At 55.2% G+C, this 20,208-nt stretch overlaps 1 protein-coding gene across 1 annotated transcript; it reads right to left on the bottom strand.

Annotated features, from left to right (window-relative positions):
• Window positions 1-265: 265 nt before the first annotated feature.
• Window positions 266-19,325, bottom strand: CIROZ (ciliated left-right organizer protein containing ZP-N domains). The gene is given in 14 exon segments (XM_072975886.1): window positions 266-344; window positions 711-943; window positions 3,743-3,826; window positions 8,350-8,451; window positions 8,454-8,734; window positions 8,826-8,985; window positions 9,442-9,498; window positions 10,094-10,200; window positions 12,989-13,030; window positions 13,033-13,073; window positions 13,075-13,116; window positions 13,359-13,554; window positions 15,110-15,326; window positions 19,242-19,325. Coding segments are annotated over 14 exon segments (1,725 nt in total).
• Window positions 19,326-20,208: the final 883 nt, after the last annotated feature.

The raw sequence follows: 20,208 nt of genomic DNA, 5'->3' as shown, positions 1-20,208 counted from the left end.
GCCTGCTCCCCCAAGTCTCTCTCCTGCTGATGCCCGAGCATCCATCGTTAGTGTCAGGCCTTATGAATACACACAAGGACATGGTCGCTGAGAGTCAGGGGAGTCACTTTACCTCTCTAAGCCTCTTTAATTCAACAAATATTTATTGAGGGCCTACTATGTGCCAGCACTGTTCTAGGTGCCCTCCTAGTAGGCATCGCAGAGCAGATGGAATGAAACGATGCGTGTAAAGTGCTTTGCATGGTGACGGGCAGGCAGGAGTTGCTCAGTACATGTCATTCAGCGTCATCAGCAGTAGCAGCATCACTGCCAAGTTCTGCAGGGTCCCTTGACCCCTCCCGGCACTGGGGGAAGAGAACCAGCTGCTGGAATAGCACCCACCCCCCGGGCTAATCCCTGGTGCTTTCGCCTGAGCTCTCCTGCCTCATCTCCTAAGTCCCTTGGGGACAGCCCTTGGCCTGGAGGAAATAGGACCACTGACTTTGACCATGACCACTGATGTCTGTGCCCCAAGAACGGCAGCATGACAAGCCCTCAGACTTGCCCTCAAGCAGCTGGGGGCCACGGGGCAGCAGCACCACTTCAGAGCAGCAGAGGTCAGGGCATCCTCTGTACCAGGGGCGTGGCTTCTGTGCCACACCCCATACCATCCCAGCAGCACGGACCTCATCCCCATCCAAACAGCTTCTGGAGTCTCCCAGCCACCCCACCTCAGAGGAAGAGCCACCTTTGTCCTCCTCATTTTCCTGGCACAGGGCACTGGCTGCATCGTCCTGATCACAGCATCCTTGCACACACACTGCATGTTCACGCTGCTTAGTACACGGGGGAAGGGGGGAGGGTCTATGAGCCCCTTGGGGGCCTGCCCCTCACCCCTGGTCCCCTCCTTCTTGACATCCTGCTCCCTCTCATGGATCAGGGAGGAGTAGTGTTGGCGCCAGAGCTACAGACAGGAGCAAAGTGGGTAAGACCCAGGTCCCGAGCATTCCTGGATGACCACTGGGTTTGCAGGCGAGACGATGCAGGCCCTTCCAGATGCATCTCTAACCCTCACGTGTAGTTGTCCCCATTTCACAGATGGGGAGATTGAGGCTCTTCCACGGTCACAGACTTAGGAGGGAGGGCAGCCTGGATCTGGACCCAGGTCCTATTGATTCCAAAGTTTGTGTTCTTTTCACTCAACCACACCACCAAGGAACTCAGCCCTCTACTCAGTGAGCTCAGAGCAGCCCCAGGCGGTTCCCCCAAAGCCAGAAACTCCAAGGCCAAGAAGCCTGCCCTATAAACAGATGTGATGCAGCAGGAGGAGCACTGGCCTTGGCGACGGACCAACTGGCTGGGAATCTCAGCGACCCTGTGACCTGGGGCGGGTCACCTCCCCTCCAGACCTTTGTCTTCTCTTCCGGGGATTTCCTGAAACACCCACGGCTGGCAGGATGGTTTTAGGTGATATGGAGGCTTTTCTTTTTATTTTGGTTGTTAGATTTGTTTTATTGTGCGTTGGACCAGAGAGATGTAACTAACACATCAAACTCACAACTTCACGGATACTTTGCTTAGGTTGTGTCTACATAAGTGAGAAAGGTGCGCTGGCTTAAGGGATGATACTGAGTAAGTGAAAACACGGGTACTTGGAGGATGCGGCGTATTAACACACCCATGTCTGGGAAGCAGGAGCTGGTACAGTGACCAGCATCAGCTGGAGGGGGACACCAGGTGGCTAAGGGGCTGGCAGCAGTGTGACCTGGCCCCACTTGCTGGGGCGAACTCCACGGAGGCCGGCGGCCAGGACAGGACAGAGGGGAGCAGGCCGGGAGGAGGGAAGATGCAGAGAGGCAAGTGGGGCTGCAGGGCTCACCCCAGCCAACTGGCCGTCTGCATCCACCCTGGCCTCGGAGCCTGGAGGCCACATTGCCGCCTCCCCTCCCCGGGCTGCGCAGGCCACAGCTGGCTGATGTAAAACACACATGTTTTGACTGAAGCTGCTCTCCCCCCACCCCTTGAAAAAACGCCAACATTAAAGGGAGCGTAGCTTTGTAAAACTGAAACTGTAAAACACTTCTGAAACCCAGCCCGGGGGATTAAAGAAACCACATGAAAGGGGATTTGGGACGACCTGGGCCCTGACTTCCTGTTCAGAAGTTCGCTCATCATGTGCCTCCCACCCGGCCGGTGGCATGTAGCGAGGAGGAACAGGAGGGAAGAGGAAGGCCTGGGCCAGTGGGGCCCTCGGAGGGCCTCCAGAAGTCCCGAGCTCCCTAAGGTCCGAGGCCTGACAACCTCAGCTGCGGCCCTCCCAGACCTCCAACCTCAGAGGAGAAGGTGCCGTGTTGCCCCTGGTCCTACAGTAACAGAGGGCTCGCGTGAGCAAAGGAGACCCCAACCAGCCACCATCTACCTCCTAGCCTTGCCAGTCTCCCTGCTGCTCCCAACATGGTCCTTACTGGCCCTGGTCCTTGGAGATGCAGGAAGTGTTAGGACCCCAGCTCAGCCTCCTGTCTGACCACAGTTAAGAGTGTCCCCCAGGCACAGGAGCCTACTGAACTGAAATCCCAGCTCTGCACTTATTCACTGTGGGACGTCCAAGAGCTACCATTGCAAGCTCCCCGCCTTTTCCCTCCCTATCACTGAGCAGTGTGAAGGTGGAACAAGGATGCTGTCCATGATGGTGCAAAGGTGGCTCTTCCCTCGCTCTCACAAGACTGGGGTTGGTGATCCCCCATTGGTCTCCGTCTTGCTACATGACCTTGGATAAGTCACATTCCCTCTCTGGGCCCAGGACCCTTATCCTTGGGAAAAAGGGTAAGATGGGCTGGGTCAGAGGGGAAGCCTGGTCTTCGGACGGACACACACAGGCACGCACGCACACACACACACACATCATATCCACTCCCGCAGGGACACACGTGCATACCCCCATCACACATGACACATACCCAGACACACATCACAGGCCACTTGGTGGCCACTGCCACCCCCAGCTTCATTACAGCCCTCCTTCCGTTATATAAACTCCTCGTGCCCTCCAGTGTCCCCCGCAATCACTTACCTAATATTAGGATATTAAAAAATATGGCAAGATTTTAAGAGACTTATTAAAATGCAATTAGCAGCGTGTACGACTTAAGCAGGGAGATTATTTTTAAAAATGACTTGATTGTGCGGAATACCACGCACCTTCCTGATGCCGTAAACCTGCCAATCACACGCACTCTCAAATGAGGTTTCCTCGCTTTCTCTTTGTCCTTCAAGGTTTTCTCCTGCCCCCAATGACCATGAAAGCTGTGGCCCCCACCCACAGAAGCCACCTGCCCACACACGTACACTCTGAGCCCCTCAAGAGGCCCCTTAGAAGGAAGCCAAGAGGTTAATCAGGTCCAGAGCCAAGCCTGAAGAAGTTTCTGGAAACCAGCCAGAGGGTAGCCGTGGAAGTGGAGAAGCCCCCACCCCCGACTCACATCCACCCTCGTTAAGGTTTGGGTCTGGCAGGGGCTGCAGCCAGATTAAGGGTGACAAACTGCCCTTCGAAGGGCCTGGGGATGGGGACAGCCCAGGGTGGAGGAAGAGGTCCCAGGGAGTGGGCTGCTGCTGACCTCTTCCAAGGGCTAAGCCTCAGAGACACCCCCCCTCCACCACCACGCTGAAGCCCCCCACCCAGGGCCCACTCTCAGGGCTGGAACAGTGGGTTATGCTGCCCCCTGCTGCCCACTCTTCGCACTGCAGCCCCACTCCTAGGACTCGCCTGAGCAGAGGCGCTGACCCGGTCCCGGGGCAGCCCTTCTCCAGCTGCAAAGTCCATGATAAGGATCCCAGGATCCTCCAGGCTCTAACCCAGAGAGAGAAACATGTGTCTGGAAACACGGACCTGCTCTCCAGCCACCCGCTCCTGGGCAGCCCCACCCCTGGCTGAAGGAGTTTATCAAATGTGCTCGCTACTTCCTGGCATTAGGCTCCCGCTGGCACTTTTATTCCAACCATAAAAAGGCTATTTCATTGAGAAATAAAGTCCCATCTTCCTGACGTGTAACTCCTTTCAGAGCTCTTAGTCAGCCGCCGGGCAAAATTTATGTTTCCTGGATGCTTTCTCCTGGGATTGCAACTGGAAATTGGGGGGAGGGGGCTGGAATGGAGAACTTCCTTTCTGGCTGGTGGACATGTGTTTATTCCTTTGGTCTAAGCATCCCCAGAAACCCAAGGTGCCCAGGAGGGAGCTCTGGCCTTGGAACAGGTGATCAGGGTTTAATCCCTGATTCTGCCTTCTATTAGCTGCATGGCCTTGGGCAAGGCCAAGTTTCCTGGTCTGTAAAGTGGGGAGAACACTTCCTCTCTTCCTCAGAGTGGGGGTGCTAGATGCAGTGAGCAGAGGGAGGGGGAGAGTACCTGGACGCTGTACAAGTGCAAATATTGCTATTCTGAAGGAGGCAGAAGAGTTCTCTGGCTTCGGGGGGTGCCCCTGGCACAGATTCTCCCAGGCAGTGAGTGGTCCTCAACTGCCATGTGCATCGGAATCACCTGGAGGACTTGTTAAAACACAGGATGCTGGGCCCCACCCCCTGAGTTTCTGGATCTGTAGGTCCTGGATGGAGCCCAAGAATTTGCATCTCTAATGAGTTCTCAGGTGATGCCGATGCCGCTGGTTGGTCCGGGGACCCCACTTTGAGAACCACTGTTCTGAGATCTGGGATGTGGGACGACTTGGCCTGGGCCTTGGGAGAGGAATGAGGGACAGGTGGGAGGTCACCTGTGGAGCAAGTTGGGGCTGAGCTGTTGCCAACTACATGGGAAAAGGCCTCGGTCCACATCACCCCATCTTGTCCCCCCACTGGCTTGGCCTGATGTCTCAGGCAGCCTCCACCCCCAGAGACCAGACCTGTGAACAGCAGAAGTGTCGGGAGGTGGGCAGAGCTGGGGAGGATGGACCCTCAGGGGTGAGGGGTTCTCTCGGAGCTGTGTTAGAGACTCTTGAGTTGCTATCTTCATGGGCTGACCACCAGGTCACCCTAGAAAAGAGGTCCCCTGGCCACCGGCTCCTGTTTCCAAACAGCCCCATGCTGAAGCAGGAGCTCAGAGAAGTGAACTGACTTGCTCAAGGTCACACAGCTCAGGCAGGACACCCAGAAGAAAGCTTGTCCCACCACGCTGCCTCTCTGGTTATGCAGTAATTTGGAGGAATACTAAATTGATGACTCCAATTTCAGTTTAAGTAATATTCAAATACCCAACAGAGACTTGCAGCTAAGGCTGAAGGAGCGCGTCGTGAAGGAGGAAATCTGACGTGGGAAGCATCTAAAATCTGGAAATTTGAGAACTTCAAGGAAAAACAACGAGCGTGGAGGTTTCAGGGCATGAAAACTGGCTTTGTGCTTAAGAAAGAAAACCCAAAAGGGAAACTGGACCACTGGCTGTTTCATGCAACAGGAGAGAAAGACAACAGATGTATCAGAGACCCTGGACTTTACACAAAGTGTCAGGGGTGTGGGAAATGATGGGGATCCAGACTGCTGAGGGTAGGGAGCCCCCAGTTTCTAACTTTCCCAAATCCCGGGTTGTCTGAGATCCCTCTTGGCAGGGTGCTGATCAGGAGGGGAAGAGCCGCTCTCTGCCAGCAATTCACTGATCACGGACGCGTCAGCCATCAGCCATAAACAAATGACTGCAAGACCAGGGAGGTCTCAACAGAAAACTGGAGGTCCCCAGGGTAAGGGAAACATTTGTGCACATGCATGCACAGCTGCAGGTCAGACACAGATGCTACTGGGGCCCTGGTCACAGAGCTGGGGTTACCCCGTCTTGAAGGAGAACAGGAGACCTCCGGAGAAGCCTGATCACTCTCTAATTAAACACAACCGTCCGGGTTTTGAGTCGATGCGGAGCAACGCGAAGGGAAGCAAGAGAAGTAAAGCGGTTTGTTCCAGCTGAGCTGGGAAGAGTGCCCAGAACAGTTAATGCCCAGACCCTCTCAGCCTTGCAAATCGCCGCCCGCCTGGGGGGTGAAGAGCCATTTGTGCCAGGTAAAGGCTGGCGATTTCATTAACTCCTTTCCCTTTGCCTCATCTCCAAGGGCGCAGGGAGTTAAACATGGGCAGGACTTGGTAAAGGGTCAGCCTGGTTTGCAGGACTCTTTGGGGTGTGTGCATCCCTGGTCTACAAGGTCCCAAAGCTGAGCAGCTCTGCAGAGATGGAGAGGGGAAGAGGTGGATGGAGGTAGAGGAGAGACCGACAGACAGACAGACAGAGACTGATTCCTGGTAGAAACACTGCTAGCCGATGTGGTGGGGTAGAAAATATCGCATCTCAAACACCACCAGCAGCCACCTCCGCCAAGTCCTCTGGATTCAGGGTGGGAGTGGCACAAGCCCGCAACAAAGAGCCCTTTGAGTCACCTCTCCTCCTAATGGCGCTTCTCCCACCCCCTGCCTTGTCCCTCCGATGTCCCTTGTTCCTGCTGTTCAAAGCCAGAATAAAGGTGGGCGGCTGCCTCAGGCCCACTCCTCCCCTCCACTTCCTCCTGCCAGATGGCCATCTTTCTGTCCCTCCAGCCCTCCTCAGGACCCTTGCACTTGCTGTCCCTCTGCTGGACATCCCCCCAGCTCCTTCCAGAGTTACTTCCTCAGAGGAACCGCCCCGACCATCCCACCCAAAGCAGCCCGCAACCTGCCCCCACCCATGTTGCGCGTTTTGGACTCTTGGGAGCACTTGGTGTTATCTGAAATCTTCCATGCGTGGGTTTATTGTCAGTTTCTCTGCCCCTTCACACGCGTGTATGTGAAAATTTCTCTGTTTCATTCACCCTTCCCTTCCGAGCTAGAACGATGTCTACCCAGAAGATGCGGTCCATAAATGAGTGATGAGGTCCAGGGTACGCACTATGGGAAGGCAAGTGATCTGGAGAGCCAGCCAACAGTAAGCCCATGACATCAGCACTGGGCTCTAACCGCTTGCCCACCAGCCTCTGAAGACCTTCTAGCCCTGAAGCCATGGACTCCAGGGAGCGAATCCAGGCTTGGATCCTCATCAGCCCAGGCCGCCCAGCCAGGTGTCCAGGGCAGCGGCCAGAGGCTTGGTCCTCCTCCCACTGGCTTCCCCTCTAGGTGTCAGGCTTGCCCTGGCATGGGGGCCGCCATCCCTGGGCAGCAGCTGCCCACAGGGGAACCGCCTGGCGGGGCGGGGGGCTGGCCTTGGAGTCATGGCTCGGATTCAAGAAGGGAAATCATCTGAGCTTTTAAAAAATTAAATGGAGTCAGTAATTTGATTTCAGAGAGAAGCTGAAAACCTCGTAATGGCAGGAGCAGCTCAATTCCGTGGTGAAAAGGAAAAGCCTTAAATGGGGCTATTAAGCTTTTGCCTGGGATGGATCTGCCCGGAGAAGGAGGAAGGGGGGCGCGGGGAGAGAAGTCGTCCTCGAGGTAGAGACCGTTTATCAGCCAAGACAACCCTGATTAGGTATTTATTTATTTATTTCTCGTTCCGGGCGTTGCCGAAGGCCTCCTCTCCTTGGCTGCGTTTCAAATCCCACTTCCAGTGATGGGCCGGCCTCGGGGTGGGGGTGGGGTTGCCACTCTTCCAGGGAAACACAGTGCAGCTCCAGCTCAGGCCACAGATGGGCTTCTGGGCCAGGGAGTCCGGGAACACTAGTGTCCCCGGGGGTCCGCAGGGGTCACGGGGGCTGTCCAAGCCAGCAGGGTACCAGCTGCTGCCATGGGAGCCAGAGGAAGGGAGTGGTGAGTCATGAAAACAAAGCAGTGACACTCCTCGTTCCTCCCACGGGGTACTTTAGAGACCTGAGGTCACGGCCCCCCAGGGCCCGGGGGAGGGGGCCTCTCACACCATAGGATCTTTTCATCGCCCCCTTCCCTCTGCCAAAGATGTGTGAACTATAACTAAAGGCTTTCCATGCTCTGCTGAAGTCAGCAAACACCCCTCTGCCTGGGCCTGGGTGCCCGACTAGTCAGCTTCTCACACTTGCAGGATTTCTGGGTGACTGCGGTAACAACCTCAAGGCTGGTTCTCAGACTCTGAGCTAGAGGCCTGTGTCTGTCCATTTTCTCACCTGCCCCTAAACCCGTTCGGGAGGAACTGAATCTCTCCCTCTGCCTGACTGATCGGGAAACTGAGGCACAGAGAGGTTAGTGCCTTGCCCAAGGTTACACAGCTTAAGAGTGAGAGGGCGGGGACTTGAACCACAGCAGCCTGGCTACAGAGCCTGCAACCTTTCCCCTCCCCCACGCCAAGTGCAAAACCATGGGGCCGCGCACTCACCAGCAGTCCAAGCAGGGCGGAGGCGTGCCCAAACGCTGCCCGCCTTACTCCTTTGCACCTGGCACCCCCTGGGGAGCTCCCAGGACTCACCCCAGCAAGAATGCCTCTCAGAAGCCCCTCCATGACATTCTGAAGCTCGGGAGGCCTGTGCCTTTCAGGGCTGGCTGCCAGCGTGAGCTCTGTTGGCTCCTGCTTTGGGGGGGGGTCCCCCGGCCAGCACGGAAAGGGTCTCTAGGCTCGGCCAGGCTGGGTGAGGGAATGTCTGTAGGAGCCTGCAGGCTCCAAGTTTGCTGGATGTGCGTGTAGCCCCTGCTCACCAGCTCCACTGCCCGGGCCCGGCCTAACTTGAAGCCTTGGGCTCTGTGTGACTGTCCCACGGATGAGGCGGCAGGCTTCTTGGAGGCTGAGGCCAGAGGGCTCTTGGGAAGAGCTGTCAGGCGGCTGCCCCCTGCTGGCAGCTGCTCAGGGGTAAGAACTGGTGGGGAAGGGGTGGGGGTGGGGGGTGGCGGGGAGTGGGGGTTGCTGCTGGGCCCACCCGGTGCCTCCTGAGGCCCTCAGATGGGCACTGCGGTCTGGCTGCTGCCACCACACCTTGGAAGTGTTCACGGTTGGGGCAGTGACTGGGGCATCTGTCCCCAGCAGGAGGGTGAGTCTTGGCCCCTCCATGTCCTGACTCCGGAATGACAGGTCCAGGTGCCGTCTGGCCCCGTCCCGGCTGCCTCCATTCTAGAGGACGTTTCCCAAGTCTCCAGGGGGACAGTGGGAACCCAGTACCTCTCAAGCTAGCCAGTCACCCAGAGCCTAGTCCGTGGCTGGACCTCCTTGCTGGCCTGGTCGGGGCCCCCGTGTGGGCTCATAGGCAGCTGTATTTCCCTGTAACAACCTGCCAGCAGGAGGGGCCTTCCTGGTGGCTGGGAAGGGCTCTGCTCAGGCCTAAACTGTCAGGGTAACAGACGGCCTTGAGGCCGAGAACACTTTGGACTGCTCGGACCCCCAGAGGGGCAGCTGAAAAGGAGACATCTGAGGACAAACGCATGGTCCAGGCCTTGGGGCGGGGAAGCCTGGACGGCTACTGTGGACTCTGAGGTCATTGCAGCTGAAGGCAGCAGATCCAGGTAGCACTGCTTTCCCGGGGAAGGCCTAGGGGCCACGCTGATCCTCTGGGAAAGGGGGAAAGGGAGCCAATAGTTTCCCAGCTTCCTCCACATGTTTAGCCATTTGCAGGAATGGTCCAAGCCCCTTCCTCAGCAGGAGAGCAGCAGAGAGAGAGCAAAAGCATCAGAAATAAGAGGATGTGGCTTCGGTGCTCCGAGGATGGCAGCCCAGAGGAGGGCCTGTGGCAGCAGCAATCTCAGACTGATTCTCCAGGCCTGGCTCCCAGGCCCTGGCAACAAGGTCCTCTGAGACGTGCCTCAATTTCCCTCCTGTTGGTGTGCACAGCCTCTGACCCTCCCCACCACCTCCTTGTGCCTGGCCCCAAGGCCCTGGGAGGCTGTGAGCCAGGCAGGACAGCCGGGAGTGGGGCTGCCCTCAGGCGGGAGCTCTCAGGGGTCCCCCGCCTTCTCTGGGGAATGGTCTGAATTTGAGGAGGAGGAGGAGACATGGCCAGAGGTCAGAGTGCAGCTCCCTTTGGAAGAATGATGCTGAAAGAGAGGGGCCTTATGCCTGGCTGGGTTCACCACTGCCTCATGGGGGTGGGCCATTCAGGGGAAACCATGGATGCAAGACAGGGCCGGGGACGTCCATCGGTCAGTCCATGTGAAGGCTGACAGGCAAGGCTCTGAGAAAGCCCCTCCTGGAGGCCCCTGAAGGCAGCTGATCCTACAGTATGGACCTGGGAAAAGGCAGCAAATGGCATTTTTGCTGGAGGGGTCTCCGGTCCTGGGGGTAGTGGGGAGGGAGTGGGCCTCAATGTGGCAGTTGAGGCAGACAACTCCCTTCCTGAGCCACCCAGAAGGGAAAGAGAAACCAGTGCTTCTCCTAAGGAAACAGAATCCTCCCGATTCCCTGCTGGAGGGGCCACATGGGTCCCCTTTTTACCGACAGGGAAACAGGCTTCAGAGGTCAAGTTCAAGCACTGAGTCAGAAACTGCCTTCGCTTGTTGAATTTCACAGACCTTCGACCTGGAGTCCTTTTTCAAGATGATGTGGGCATCAAAATCTTTTCTTGAAACTGAATCACGGAATTTCAGGTTTTCTATAAAGAGCACCCAGCCCCAACTCTCTGCCTCTCTGCTTGATGTCACCAGCCGATTTCATCCGCAGGACATTCCCTATTTTGAGGCCAAATCCATGAGCCCAGCCTCAGGAGCCACACAGAACCAGACTCTGCCTCAACCCAGCTGACATCCTGGACCAGATCGCTCTTTGTCGTGTGTGGGAAAGGGCTCCTGTGCAGTCGGATGCTCAGCGGCACCCCTGGCCTCTACCCGCCACATGCCAGTAGCATCTCCCCGCGTTGTGACAATCAAAGATGTTTCCAGACATCGCCAAATTTCCCCCGGGAGGCCAAAATCCACCGCCAGCTGAGAGGCGCTGGGTTAGAGCTTGCAAATTCTGGCTCACGGGTCAAATATAGCCCTTAGACATGTTTGGTTTGGCCCGCAGAGGGTTTTAAATATTTTTTAAATTAACTGACAAAATTTTATAAACAGCTTCTTCTGGAAAGTCAGAAGGTTTGGCCACACTGGCCTGCCTCCCTACAAGGCAGGAATCAGCTCCAGCTAAGTCAGGCTGCTCTCTTTAAAGGGGTCTGTGTCTCCGACACTGAGCTTCGCAGCCTTCATCATCCTACACTTGGGCCGTGGGTTTTCTTACCCTCATTGGTTATACCCCTTGCCTGACCCCTAGGGGCATTTTCACCAGTAACTCCTGCTTTAAAATGTAAAACAGCTGTAGCTAAAACCCCTCCTCTGGGTTTCACTTCTCCAGGCTGGACACTCCATTGCCTCCATGGCTCCTGACACCTCCGATCTTAAATAACCAGGATTTCTCCCATAGGTTCTAACCGCTTTTGGGTGGGGAGGAAGGAGATTAAAAAAAAAAATCTATAATCATCAATTGCTTAGGCAAGCTTAATATTCCAACATATTAGCCACATGTTACCACAAAGAAATGCTCTTTGTCTAAAACTTTTTATTTAATTTCTGGTGAAAATTCACTCCAGCGAGCATCTGGACATAAGTGCTTACCAAGGGCAAGGCACTACGATCAGACCCATGAAGAGTAAAACGCTGAACGGGACACGGCCCCTGATGGTAAAAAATTCACAGACTGGAGGGAGAGACAGGAACATGCATTAATAACTGTAATAAGAATAGAAAGACCTAGAAACGAGGTGCAGGGAAGGTGTGCTGGGGACCAGCAAGGGGAGAGATTCATTCTGGCTGCTGATATTACATTAATAAAACGAGGACGAGAACATTCTTTCCCCCTGTAAATCTTTCTGGAGAGGCCAAAAAGCCTTCCTAAAATGTTCTTATTGCTGTTGCCCAGCTATTTTTGTATTTTATTTACTAAGTCTCTATCGAGAACCTACCCATTCTTCAAAGCCCAGGACAAAGGCCACCGGCACTCCATTACAACTCTCTGAACATTTCTTCTCTCCCCTTTGAGAATGGACAGTACTTGAAAGCGAGGTCCAAATCTGGTGGCCTCTGTTCCCTCTGGGGCCTCGCACGGGGCCTCACTCACGGCAAATACCTAGTAAATATTTGCTGAATAAAGTTCTGGCCCTCCCTTTCCAAAATCAACGTCATCGCCGCAGGAAACTTGTAAAATAAAAACAGCCGAAATGTGTAAAAACTTTCAGGAAACATTTCCATATTTAGCAGACTGTTAGAACTCATCTCCACCCCGCCTTTTCCTTTGTTTCTAATTCAGAATTTGGGGCTAGATGGTAGGCAGTCCCCCTTTTAATCTTTAAATATAGTTCTGAATATAATTACATTTTTATGCAGCACCGAAACATCATATCCTGGGAACGGGGCATTCTTGCGCTATTAACATCTGAATTAAATCTCCTTCGCGTCTGTCTTCTATTGAGGATAGTTAGGAAGTCTAAGATGAAAGTGATCGACATCATTTGTGAATTATGTGTATTTCCTTATGCTGTATTTCAGTGGGTTTTGCTCCTGGTGGTTTTGTGAATTCCAGGTTGTCTGGTAGCGGTCCTTTCACCAAAACCCCTTTCAAGATGCAAATCCCAGCATCCTGGCGTGGAAGACACACAGTGCGTTTAGAAGAGGGTTTGTCTTGGGTTAAGAAATAAGTGGCATCGCGTAGTGCTCTTTGCCAAGGAGTCTACTCCATCCGGTAAGTGACCCGAGGAACCAGAGCCCACACAGAGAGCTGGGCGATCGAAACGGAAGTGGCTCATCTCGTGTGGGGAACTCCACTAAGCTCTTAACTCCCACCATCTCCAGTTCTCACAACGGGTGCCGCTATTCCCATTTTGCAGAGTCTCAGTAAGGTTAAGCCGCGTACTGAGGTCCTGCAGCTAGCTAGAAAGTTGGTGTGCCCCCCACTCCCTCCCTGGCAGTTTGACTCTAAAGCCAGGGACCACATCACACGTGGCTTCCACGGCACTCCTGTTCCTGTGCCAGTTCCAGCCAGTGTGCCTGACCCCCATTGCTTCCTCGGTTGGGTGTGGGACCTGTCAGGCCCAGGAAAGGAAGCTTTGTCACGGGAGAAGGAACCACAGGGCCAGCTGGCACAACCTCCTGGTGACGCTCACCCACACACTGGAAGAAGCTCTCCACTGTCCAGAGGGTGGGGAAGCCATCTCGGCAAACTCCAGGCTCAGGACCACCCTAGAAAGCCTGCGTTCCCAGGGCTCCTTGGGGCTCCTGGCATTGCAGTGGGGCAACGAGGAGTTGGTTGCACAAAACAGGGTGCATCCTGTACCATGTGGCTGTCTGCCTGTGGGGCCACCCAGGCCGAAGTGCGAGGGCTCAGGTGTATAAGTGGCAAAGGTCCATCTTCTGCTGGCCCCACAGTTCTGGTCTCACATCTCTGACTCCACGTGGCATCAGTGGCCCAAAGGAGAAGGGGCCCGCAAGTGGGACAGGACAGCCAATGCCATCACCAAGACCCCGACCTGGACCTGGAGCATCCCAGCCGCGGGGACGCTGACCACCACCAAGCTCCTGTTTTCAGTCACTGTGAAGGTACAGGACTGCTGGACTCAGAGGACTTTTCGGCTTAGGCTTTCCTCCCAGTGGGAACCTCTTTTGACCAGACCCAGTCTCTGCTTTGGGATGTGAACTAAAACCTTCAACGCTGGCTGGGATGACACTGGAATGGGAAAGGACACGTGACACAGAAAAATACACACTTTGCAGGCACATGGACGAAAGGGTGGTAGCAGGACCCCAGCCAGGGGCCACACCCATCGCCAGCACAACACACTTTCCAGATGTGTGACATGAGATGACCTGCTGTTTGGTGTCACCGCCTGGGCCGGAATGTGGCTGCACTGGTGAGGAAGAAAAGGAGAGGCCACCCGCAAACATCCCGGATCCTGCCATCTGCAAAGGCCCGTAAGGAAGCAGATGCGAAGAACGCGGCTGCCCCTGGAAAGCTGCAGAAATGTCTCTGCCAAGACTGTCTTCGGCTCGGTGACCCAGCCTGCTGCCCCTTCCATTACCAAAGCTGCTCTTAAGAAATAAAGCTTGTATCAGTTGTTTACACTTTAGCAAGAATTTCGTTGTGTCAGCCCTCTCACGGGAACATTTTAAGCCAGTGGCTAAATGAAAGCATTTGTCTCCAAGTAAAAGGATTTCAAGCATCATGAATAAGGAAAGAGATGTTTGGGGGCCAGACGAGACCATCCCCAATGCCCTAAACTCCCCAGAGCCCCATCATGAAACCTGGTCCATGATAAAATTCTCTACAAATGTCAAGTCTTAGTCATCTCTAATAAACCCACTCGGAATGAAGCCTTTGATCCACCTAGCTCTGCATGCAGAGTTTCCTAGAATTTAAATTCCCTGGAGGGAGGAAGTGGTCCTCCAGACTCCAAGCCCCTCTGTATTACACCCCAAGGTGAACGAAATAGCGATCACATACAGGGCCTAGCTCAGGGGTCCCAAGCACACTCTACATCCCAGCCACATTCCACACACACTCATATCCCCCACGGAGAGCAAAGATCTCTTTGTCCCAAGCAACTCAGGAATGCATGGCCAAGACTGGGGCTAAGAAGAGGCGAGGTGGGGTTGGGACCATGGGGATAAGGTGCCCAGGGGAGGGAGGAACACAGAGAGGATAAGAGAGTGATGAAGCAGGAAAGGGTGGACATAGGGCCCCTAAAGAGTAGGCATGGTAGCCGCTCCCCAGCCAGGGAGGCCGGAGCCCCGTGGGGTGGCCAGCACTTGCTGAGGGAGGAAGGCTCCCCATGGCCTCCAAAACTGCTCCTTCCAGAAGCAAACTCCTTCCACAGGGCCTCCCTCCCACATTCAGAGCAGCCTCTTGATTGAACCCCCAAGTGTCACAGAGCTCAGGTTAGGGACTGTTGCTCCAATGCAACCAGGAAATATTATTTAGCCGGGATATTTTTAGCAGGTAGCGGGCTCAGAGCAAATGTCATGTGAGCCGTCTTCTCTTACACGGCAACTTTGGGCTATTTAAAGAGCTGGTAATTACGCTCCTGCCACCCTGATCAGGACGAGCTGAATGCATGATTGCAGGAGCCCCTCATCTGCCGTGCGGAGCACTTGACGCTAATGGAGCCCAATTTTCGAAGCTGCCTGCCTAAATCTGTCCGGTCTCCAGGTGGACATGTGAATTGGCACGGAAGTGCCAGCAAACTGCTCTTTGGAGCCTCCGCGAGGGTGCTGTGCCTCCAGGCCCCAAGCCTGGCCAGGCTGCTCCCCACCACTGATATCTTGCCTCTGGACAAAGTTTCACTTTGGGCTTTGGACGGTGAGGGTGTGGTGGTGGTGTCCACGTGGTAGTCATGGTGTTGATAATCCCATCAGGCTGGCATCTTCTAAAGAAGCCACCAGCTCCCCTCGGAGGGACAGCAGCCAGGAGGTCTGGAGAAGCAGGACACATTCATAAACAATCTGGCCCAAAGGACAGGGTCACTAGGGGGTCAAGGAGAAGGCACTTCAGGGGACGCTCAGGAAGGTGACAGGGCCAAGGAAAGATGGGCGGGACCACGAGGCTGGGCAGCAGGCCACTCAGGGAGAGATGCAAACCAGACACGTGATCTCCCCAGGCACCAGCAGAACAGACCCTTTGCGGAAGCACCAGGCACATAGTAGGTACGTTACGTGGCTGAAGGAACGAGTGCGCCACTATTCCTACAAGCAAGGCCAGCGGGCGACCCACCCTCTGCCCAGGTGGAGTCCTGATCTCTGTTTCCTTTGCAACGCTGTAGTGGGACATTGGCGATCGGGGCTTTGAATAAAGGCAGGTGCCTGGAGGGTGGGAGGCAGGCAGAGAGGGGCCCCAGCCCCTATCCTAGGAGGACAGTAGGAGGAATTCAGGAGAAGACTTGAAGAAGGGAAAGCTCACTGACTTCAAATATCCAAAGGGATGTGAAACGGAGAAGGGACGGGCTTCTCCCCGGGGACTGCAGAGAACAGACTGAGGACCAGAAGGAAAGCTCAGCGAAACCGCTGTGCCATATGGAAACAGGTGGCTTTGCAAAGGATGAGCTCCCCATCACTGGAGACTGTGCAGAGAATCTTAGCATGGGAAGGACCTCAGAGGCCTCCTCCCCAGCATCCCACCCAAAACTGAGGACCCCTCCCAGGCACCAGGGAGAGGCTTCCAGCTTCAGCTGCCAAGACATGGGCCCAGCAGAGTTGGCACTGTCCACTAACCCACTCCAAAGGAAAAGAGAAGTCAAAACCTGCCTTGGAGTGTCCCCAAGCACCAGGTCTGGCAGAACCTTCCAGAAAGTTGTCCGCCTGTCCACTGGTGCATCCCAGGGGTGGGGCGGGGAGACCTGCAGAACAAAGAGGAAGCAACACCTCCAGGCAAGTGGTAAGCAAAGGTGAGAGTAAACAGTTCTGCCAGAGCACAGAAGCGCTGGCAATTCCCCCAGCAGGGGGCCGGCGAGAGAGCCGTGCAGCCGGGTTGTTTGCTCATTAAGACAAGAAAATCATTTATGTTCTGAGACTCGAGTGTCAACAGACCCAGGGAAATGTCGTTGCCTCAGCTGCCGCCCTGGGCCTGGCCAAGGGGGCAGCTGGGGTCCCGGGCGCAGCTGGTGATGCTGAGAGCTGGTGCGTGTGGCAGGGACGCCGTCAGGACCCACTTTTCGCCCAGTTATCTTCCAGCCTCCCCCACCCCCACCCCCGTCCTTCACCCATTTCTCCCTTGCCCTTTCTCTTTCCTCTTCAGATCCAACAAGTAAGGGTCGGGGGGAGTGCTTCCAAGGGCCGGCACGCTCACCAAAGTCACTGTACCGTGAGGTGACCACCCATCCCCGTTTCCCAGGGACTGAGCAGGTCCCCCTGTGTGGGACTTAGTACCAAAACAGCAACAGTCCAATGCAAACTGGGACAGTCGGTCACCACCGTATGGCCTGTGAGCCTTGCAGCCACACCATGGGGGGCACCATTCCCCCATTGCACAGAGGAGGGGAAGGGGATGGTGTGAGCAGGGCACCTTCCCCAGAGCGCCTGCTGCAGCCCACACCCTCCACCCTGCTCCTCTCAGTTTCTTCTACTTGCTCCAAACCCGTCTTTGCATTTGCTTCAGACCTTGGCAGGGAGGTTTTGGCACAAGGGGGGAGTCTCGGACCAGCAGAAGGCCCCTCGGAGATCATCTGACCCCTGTCCCAGTATAAGGTGGGGAAGTCTGAGGCCAGAGGGGCTGACTTGCCTCAACGATGCCCCCACCGAAGACCACCCCCAACTCCTCCAAATGGAGGGACAGAGAGGGGCTCCCAGGAGCAGAAAGAAGCCAGCGGGGTTGGGAGGAGACCCCAGCCAGCTGAGCCTTCTCAGATCCCCAGCTCTGCTGCCCCTTGGCCAAGAGCCCCTCCTGGCAACAGGCTCACGACAGCCCAGGAGGAGCCCCTTGAATGATCCCCACTGTTTCCTTGTCTTTGGAGGTGCCGCCTTCACTTGGGGAGTGAAGAGGCAGGAACGGGCCCAATGCTTAAGGTTTGGTGAGAGGATGGAGAGGTTTTGGAGTTTGCCTTTGCCACCACCAAAGCATCCCACTCTTCCCACACCTCATCCTCCGCTGCAGCCTGGAGGAAGACAGAGAAGCCCCTGAAGGCTGGGCTTTGAGAAGGAAGGAAAAGTCCTGCTTAAGGAAGGAAGGGAAGACAGATCAAGAGCGAAGCAAAAACTCACCGTGCCCTTTAAGGCCCCACACGGAGGCTATATTTAGGACCGAGGACATTCCGCAGGACCTCGGGCAGCCTTCTCTGGGAGCAATCGCTAATCACTGCATTGAGTTTACGGGTGCCCCTGGGCACACTTAACCCAGGGCAATGAATAGTTATTGCTCGGCCTCCCGCTCGGGGCCTGTGGGCACACTTAAGCGAGTGCGCGGATCGCTGCTAGCGGGCATGGCTCCCGTACACCCTTGGGCACCCTGCGCCTTCAGTGGGGAGAAGCAGAGTATTAAATATCTATGTGCCCTGTGCCCACAGCTGCATTTAGCCAAGGGCAAGGCCGGTGAAGCTGCTTTAATTAAAACTTAATGCAAGTTCAAGGTGCAGGCATTGAAGCAGCGGCTACAGAAGTCACCAGGAATGAATCAGTCAATTGAATGAGGTTCTCAGGTAGGGGAGGGGGCCAGGGCAACAGGGGGCCTGTCTTCCGTCATGTACTTGCCGCCCACTTCTCTGGGTCTGTGATCTGGGACGTGGGGCCACCGCGCACACTCCCACACCTTGCTTGGTAAAGGATGCTGGGATTCGGGCATCCAAGCTTCAAAGACAGGTTGTTGGAGACAAAGCAGGCCCCTGGGCTGGGAGCCAGTCCTGCTTTCCTCAGTAACTCGGCCCAGTGTCTCGTGACACAGCAACACCGTCCCCCTGGCGGCAGCTCCCAGAATTACAGGCCCAGTGCTGAGGGAGAAGTGACCAGCGTCAGAATTCAAAGGAACACCCTGGTGGCAACACTAGAGGATCCTGAGGTCCAGCTCTGTGATTCTTAGAAGGACCAGCACCAGGCTTGGGGTGGCCGCTTGTGCCACTAAAAAGGCAAATAGGCAGAGAAAGCCCAGCCACTCTGCCCCGATCCTTAAGATTGGAAAGCAAAGGAATCTGAGAGGTCCGCCCATCTTTCCAAGATGGCAGGGAGCCGAGCTCGGAGCCAGAGGAGCACAGGTCCTCTGAGCCATGGCCTGGGGACTCTCCCTGCCAGACACACCTCTTTAGAAATTCAGACCAGAGGAGAGACCCTTCTTGGGGCAAAGCTCTACATCTCTTTCAAATCTGTTCCCTTTGCACCAGCACGGCACCTGGCATGTAGTAGGTGCTTAATAAGTGCTTGTTGCATGAATGGTGATTGTCATTAGCAGGCTTTTTGAGCCAAACTCCTCCTTTCATTTCTCCTTTCCTCCGTTTCCTGATCTTTAAAATGGAGACATGACACCTGATTGCACCGGAGATACTTTAACGGCTAAAAGTCTATCATTCTTTGATGTTACCCAGGTCAAGAAGGAGCACCCAAGCCAGCAACTTTTTTCAATGGAGAGAGAAAGAACAATGTTGCAGCTTTGGTGACAACCCCATCCTCCCCCGTCCCCAGGGCCAGCTACGATGGGAAGTGGAGAACATTAGCTCAGAAATCATTAATACTCCCACCCCTGCTCCAGCCTGCCTCCTCCCAACTTGCTCAGATAACAGCCCAGCAGACCAGGCATCCAGCCAGTGCCCACGAATGTCTTCAGGAGAGCCATGCCACACGGCACCTCCAGCTGCCACCTGCCAGCCCAGCCCCGTCTTGAGACTCAGGAGCCACGGCCACTGGAGAGAAGCCCAGCCTGGGGTCCCCCCACCCCCGGGCCTCCGAACCCATTAGCTGAGTGAATGTGGGCCAGCAGTGGACACACTCTTGGCCCGGCCTGGACGTTATCACTGGACACTTCATTATGCAGCAGTCACTCTGCTCCAACCTTTTCATCCCCCTCTTTGAAATATTCTGATTCCAACCTGTAATTTGCTTTCGAGAAGTAGAGCAAAATTCATGAGTGCAAATGAAAGGAAAACACAGTTAATAGGCTGCAATTATAGGTCAGGCAGTCACTGACTGACTCTTCACAGCAAATATGATTAACATCCACCCACTGGAAGCCAGGCAGTTCTTGAGGAAGAGGCTAAGCAGCGAGGCTTCCGGGACTCAACACCTGGGCCTGGTGGCTCAGCCCTGACCAGGGACGCTGTCAGGGCTGGGGAACAGTTGTGGATTTCAGGAAGATCAATCCTGGCCGGACAGAACAAGAGCTGGTGCCTGAATATCCCTAGACGGATGTCGAATATCCGCCCTCATCTTGCCTCCCTCGACCCTCACGGGTGTCTCATAGGATAGGCTTTCTGATTCCCATCTTAACATGAAGCAGTTGAGGCTCAGAAGAGGTAAATAACTAAGCCAAAGGCTTGTGGCCACTCTGGGACTGGATGCACAATCCAGTCTCATTCATTCCTGCACTCGCTGTGGGCAAGACGGAGCTTCAAAGATGTCAAACCAGTGAGTCCCACAAGAGATGCTGGGGCTGACCTCATTCACCCACACAGGAAGAAGCAGAATTGAAGCTTTGTGGTGGGGTCTGAGAAGGGTGTGTATTGATGGGGTGGGAGGCTAGGGATGTCAAAGAGGAGGGTGATTGCAGAAAGGAAGAGAGAGAGACGGAAGAGGATGGTTCCCAAAATTTCTCCCCCTACCATGGACCACAACCGCCTCGGGAGAAACTCTGGGCTGGGTCGAGGAAGGGAGGACAAAGAAATGAGGGCAAGAGGAGATGGAGGTGAGGAGA

This window comes from Vicugna pacos, chromosome 13, assembly GCF_048564905.1.
Source record: "Vicugna pacos chromosome 13, VicPac4, whole genome shotgun sequence".
NCBI lineage: Eukaryota > Metazoa > Chordata > Mammalia > Artiodactyla > Camelidae > Vicugna > Vicugna pacos.
The sequence above is the reverse complement of the archived record's forward strand: the minus strand, read 5'-3'. Positions and strand labels throughout refer to the sequence as shown.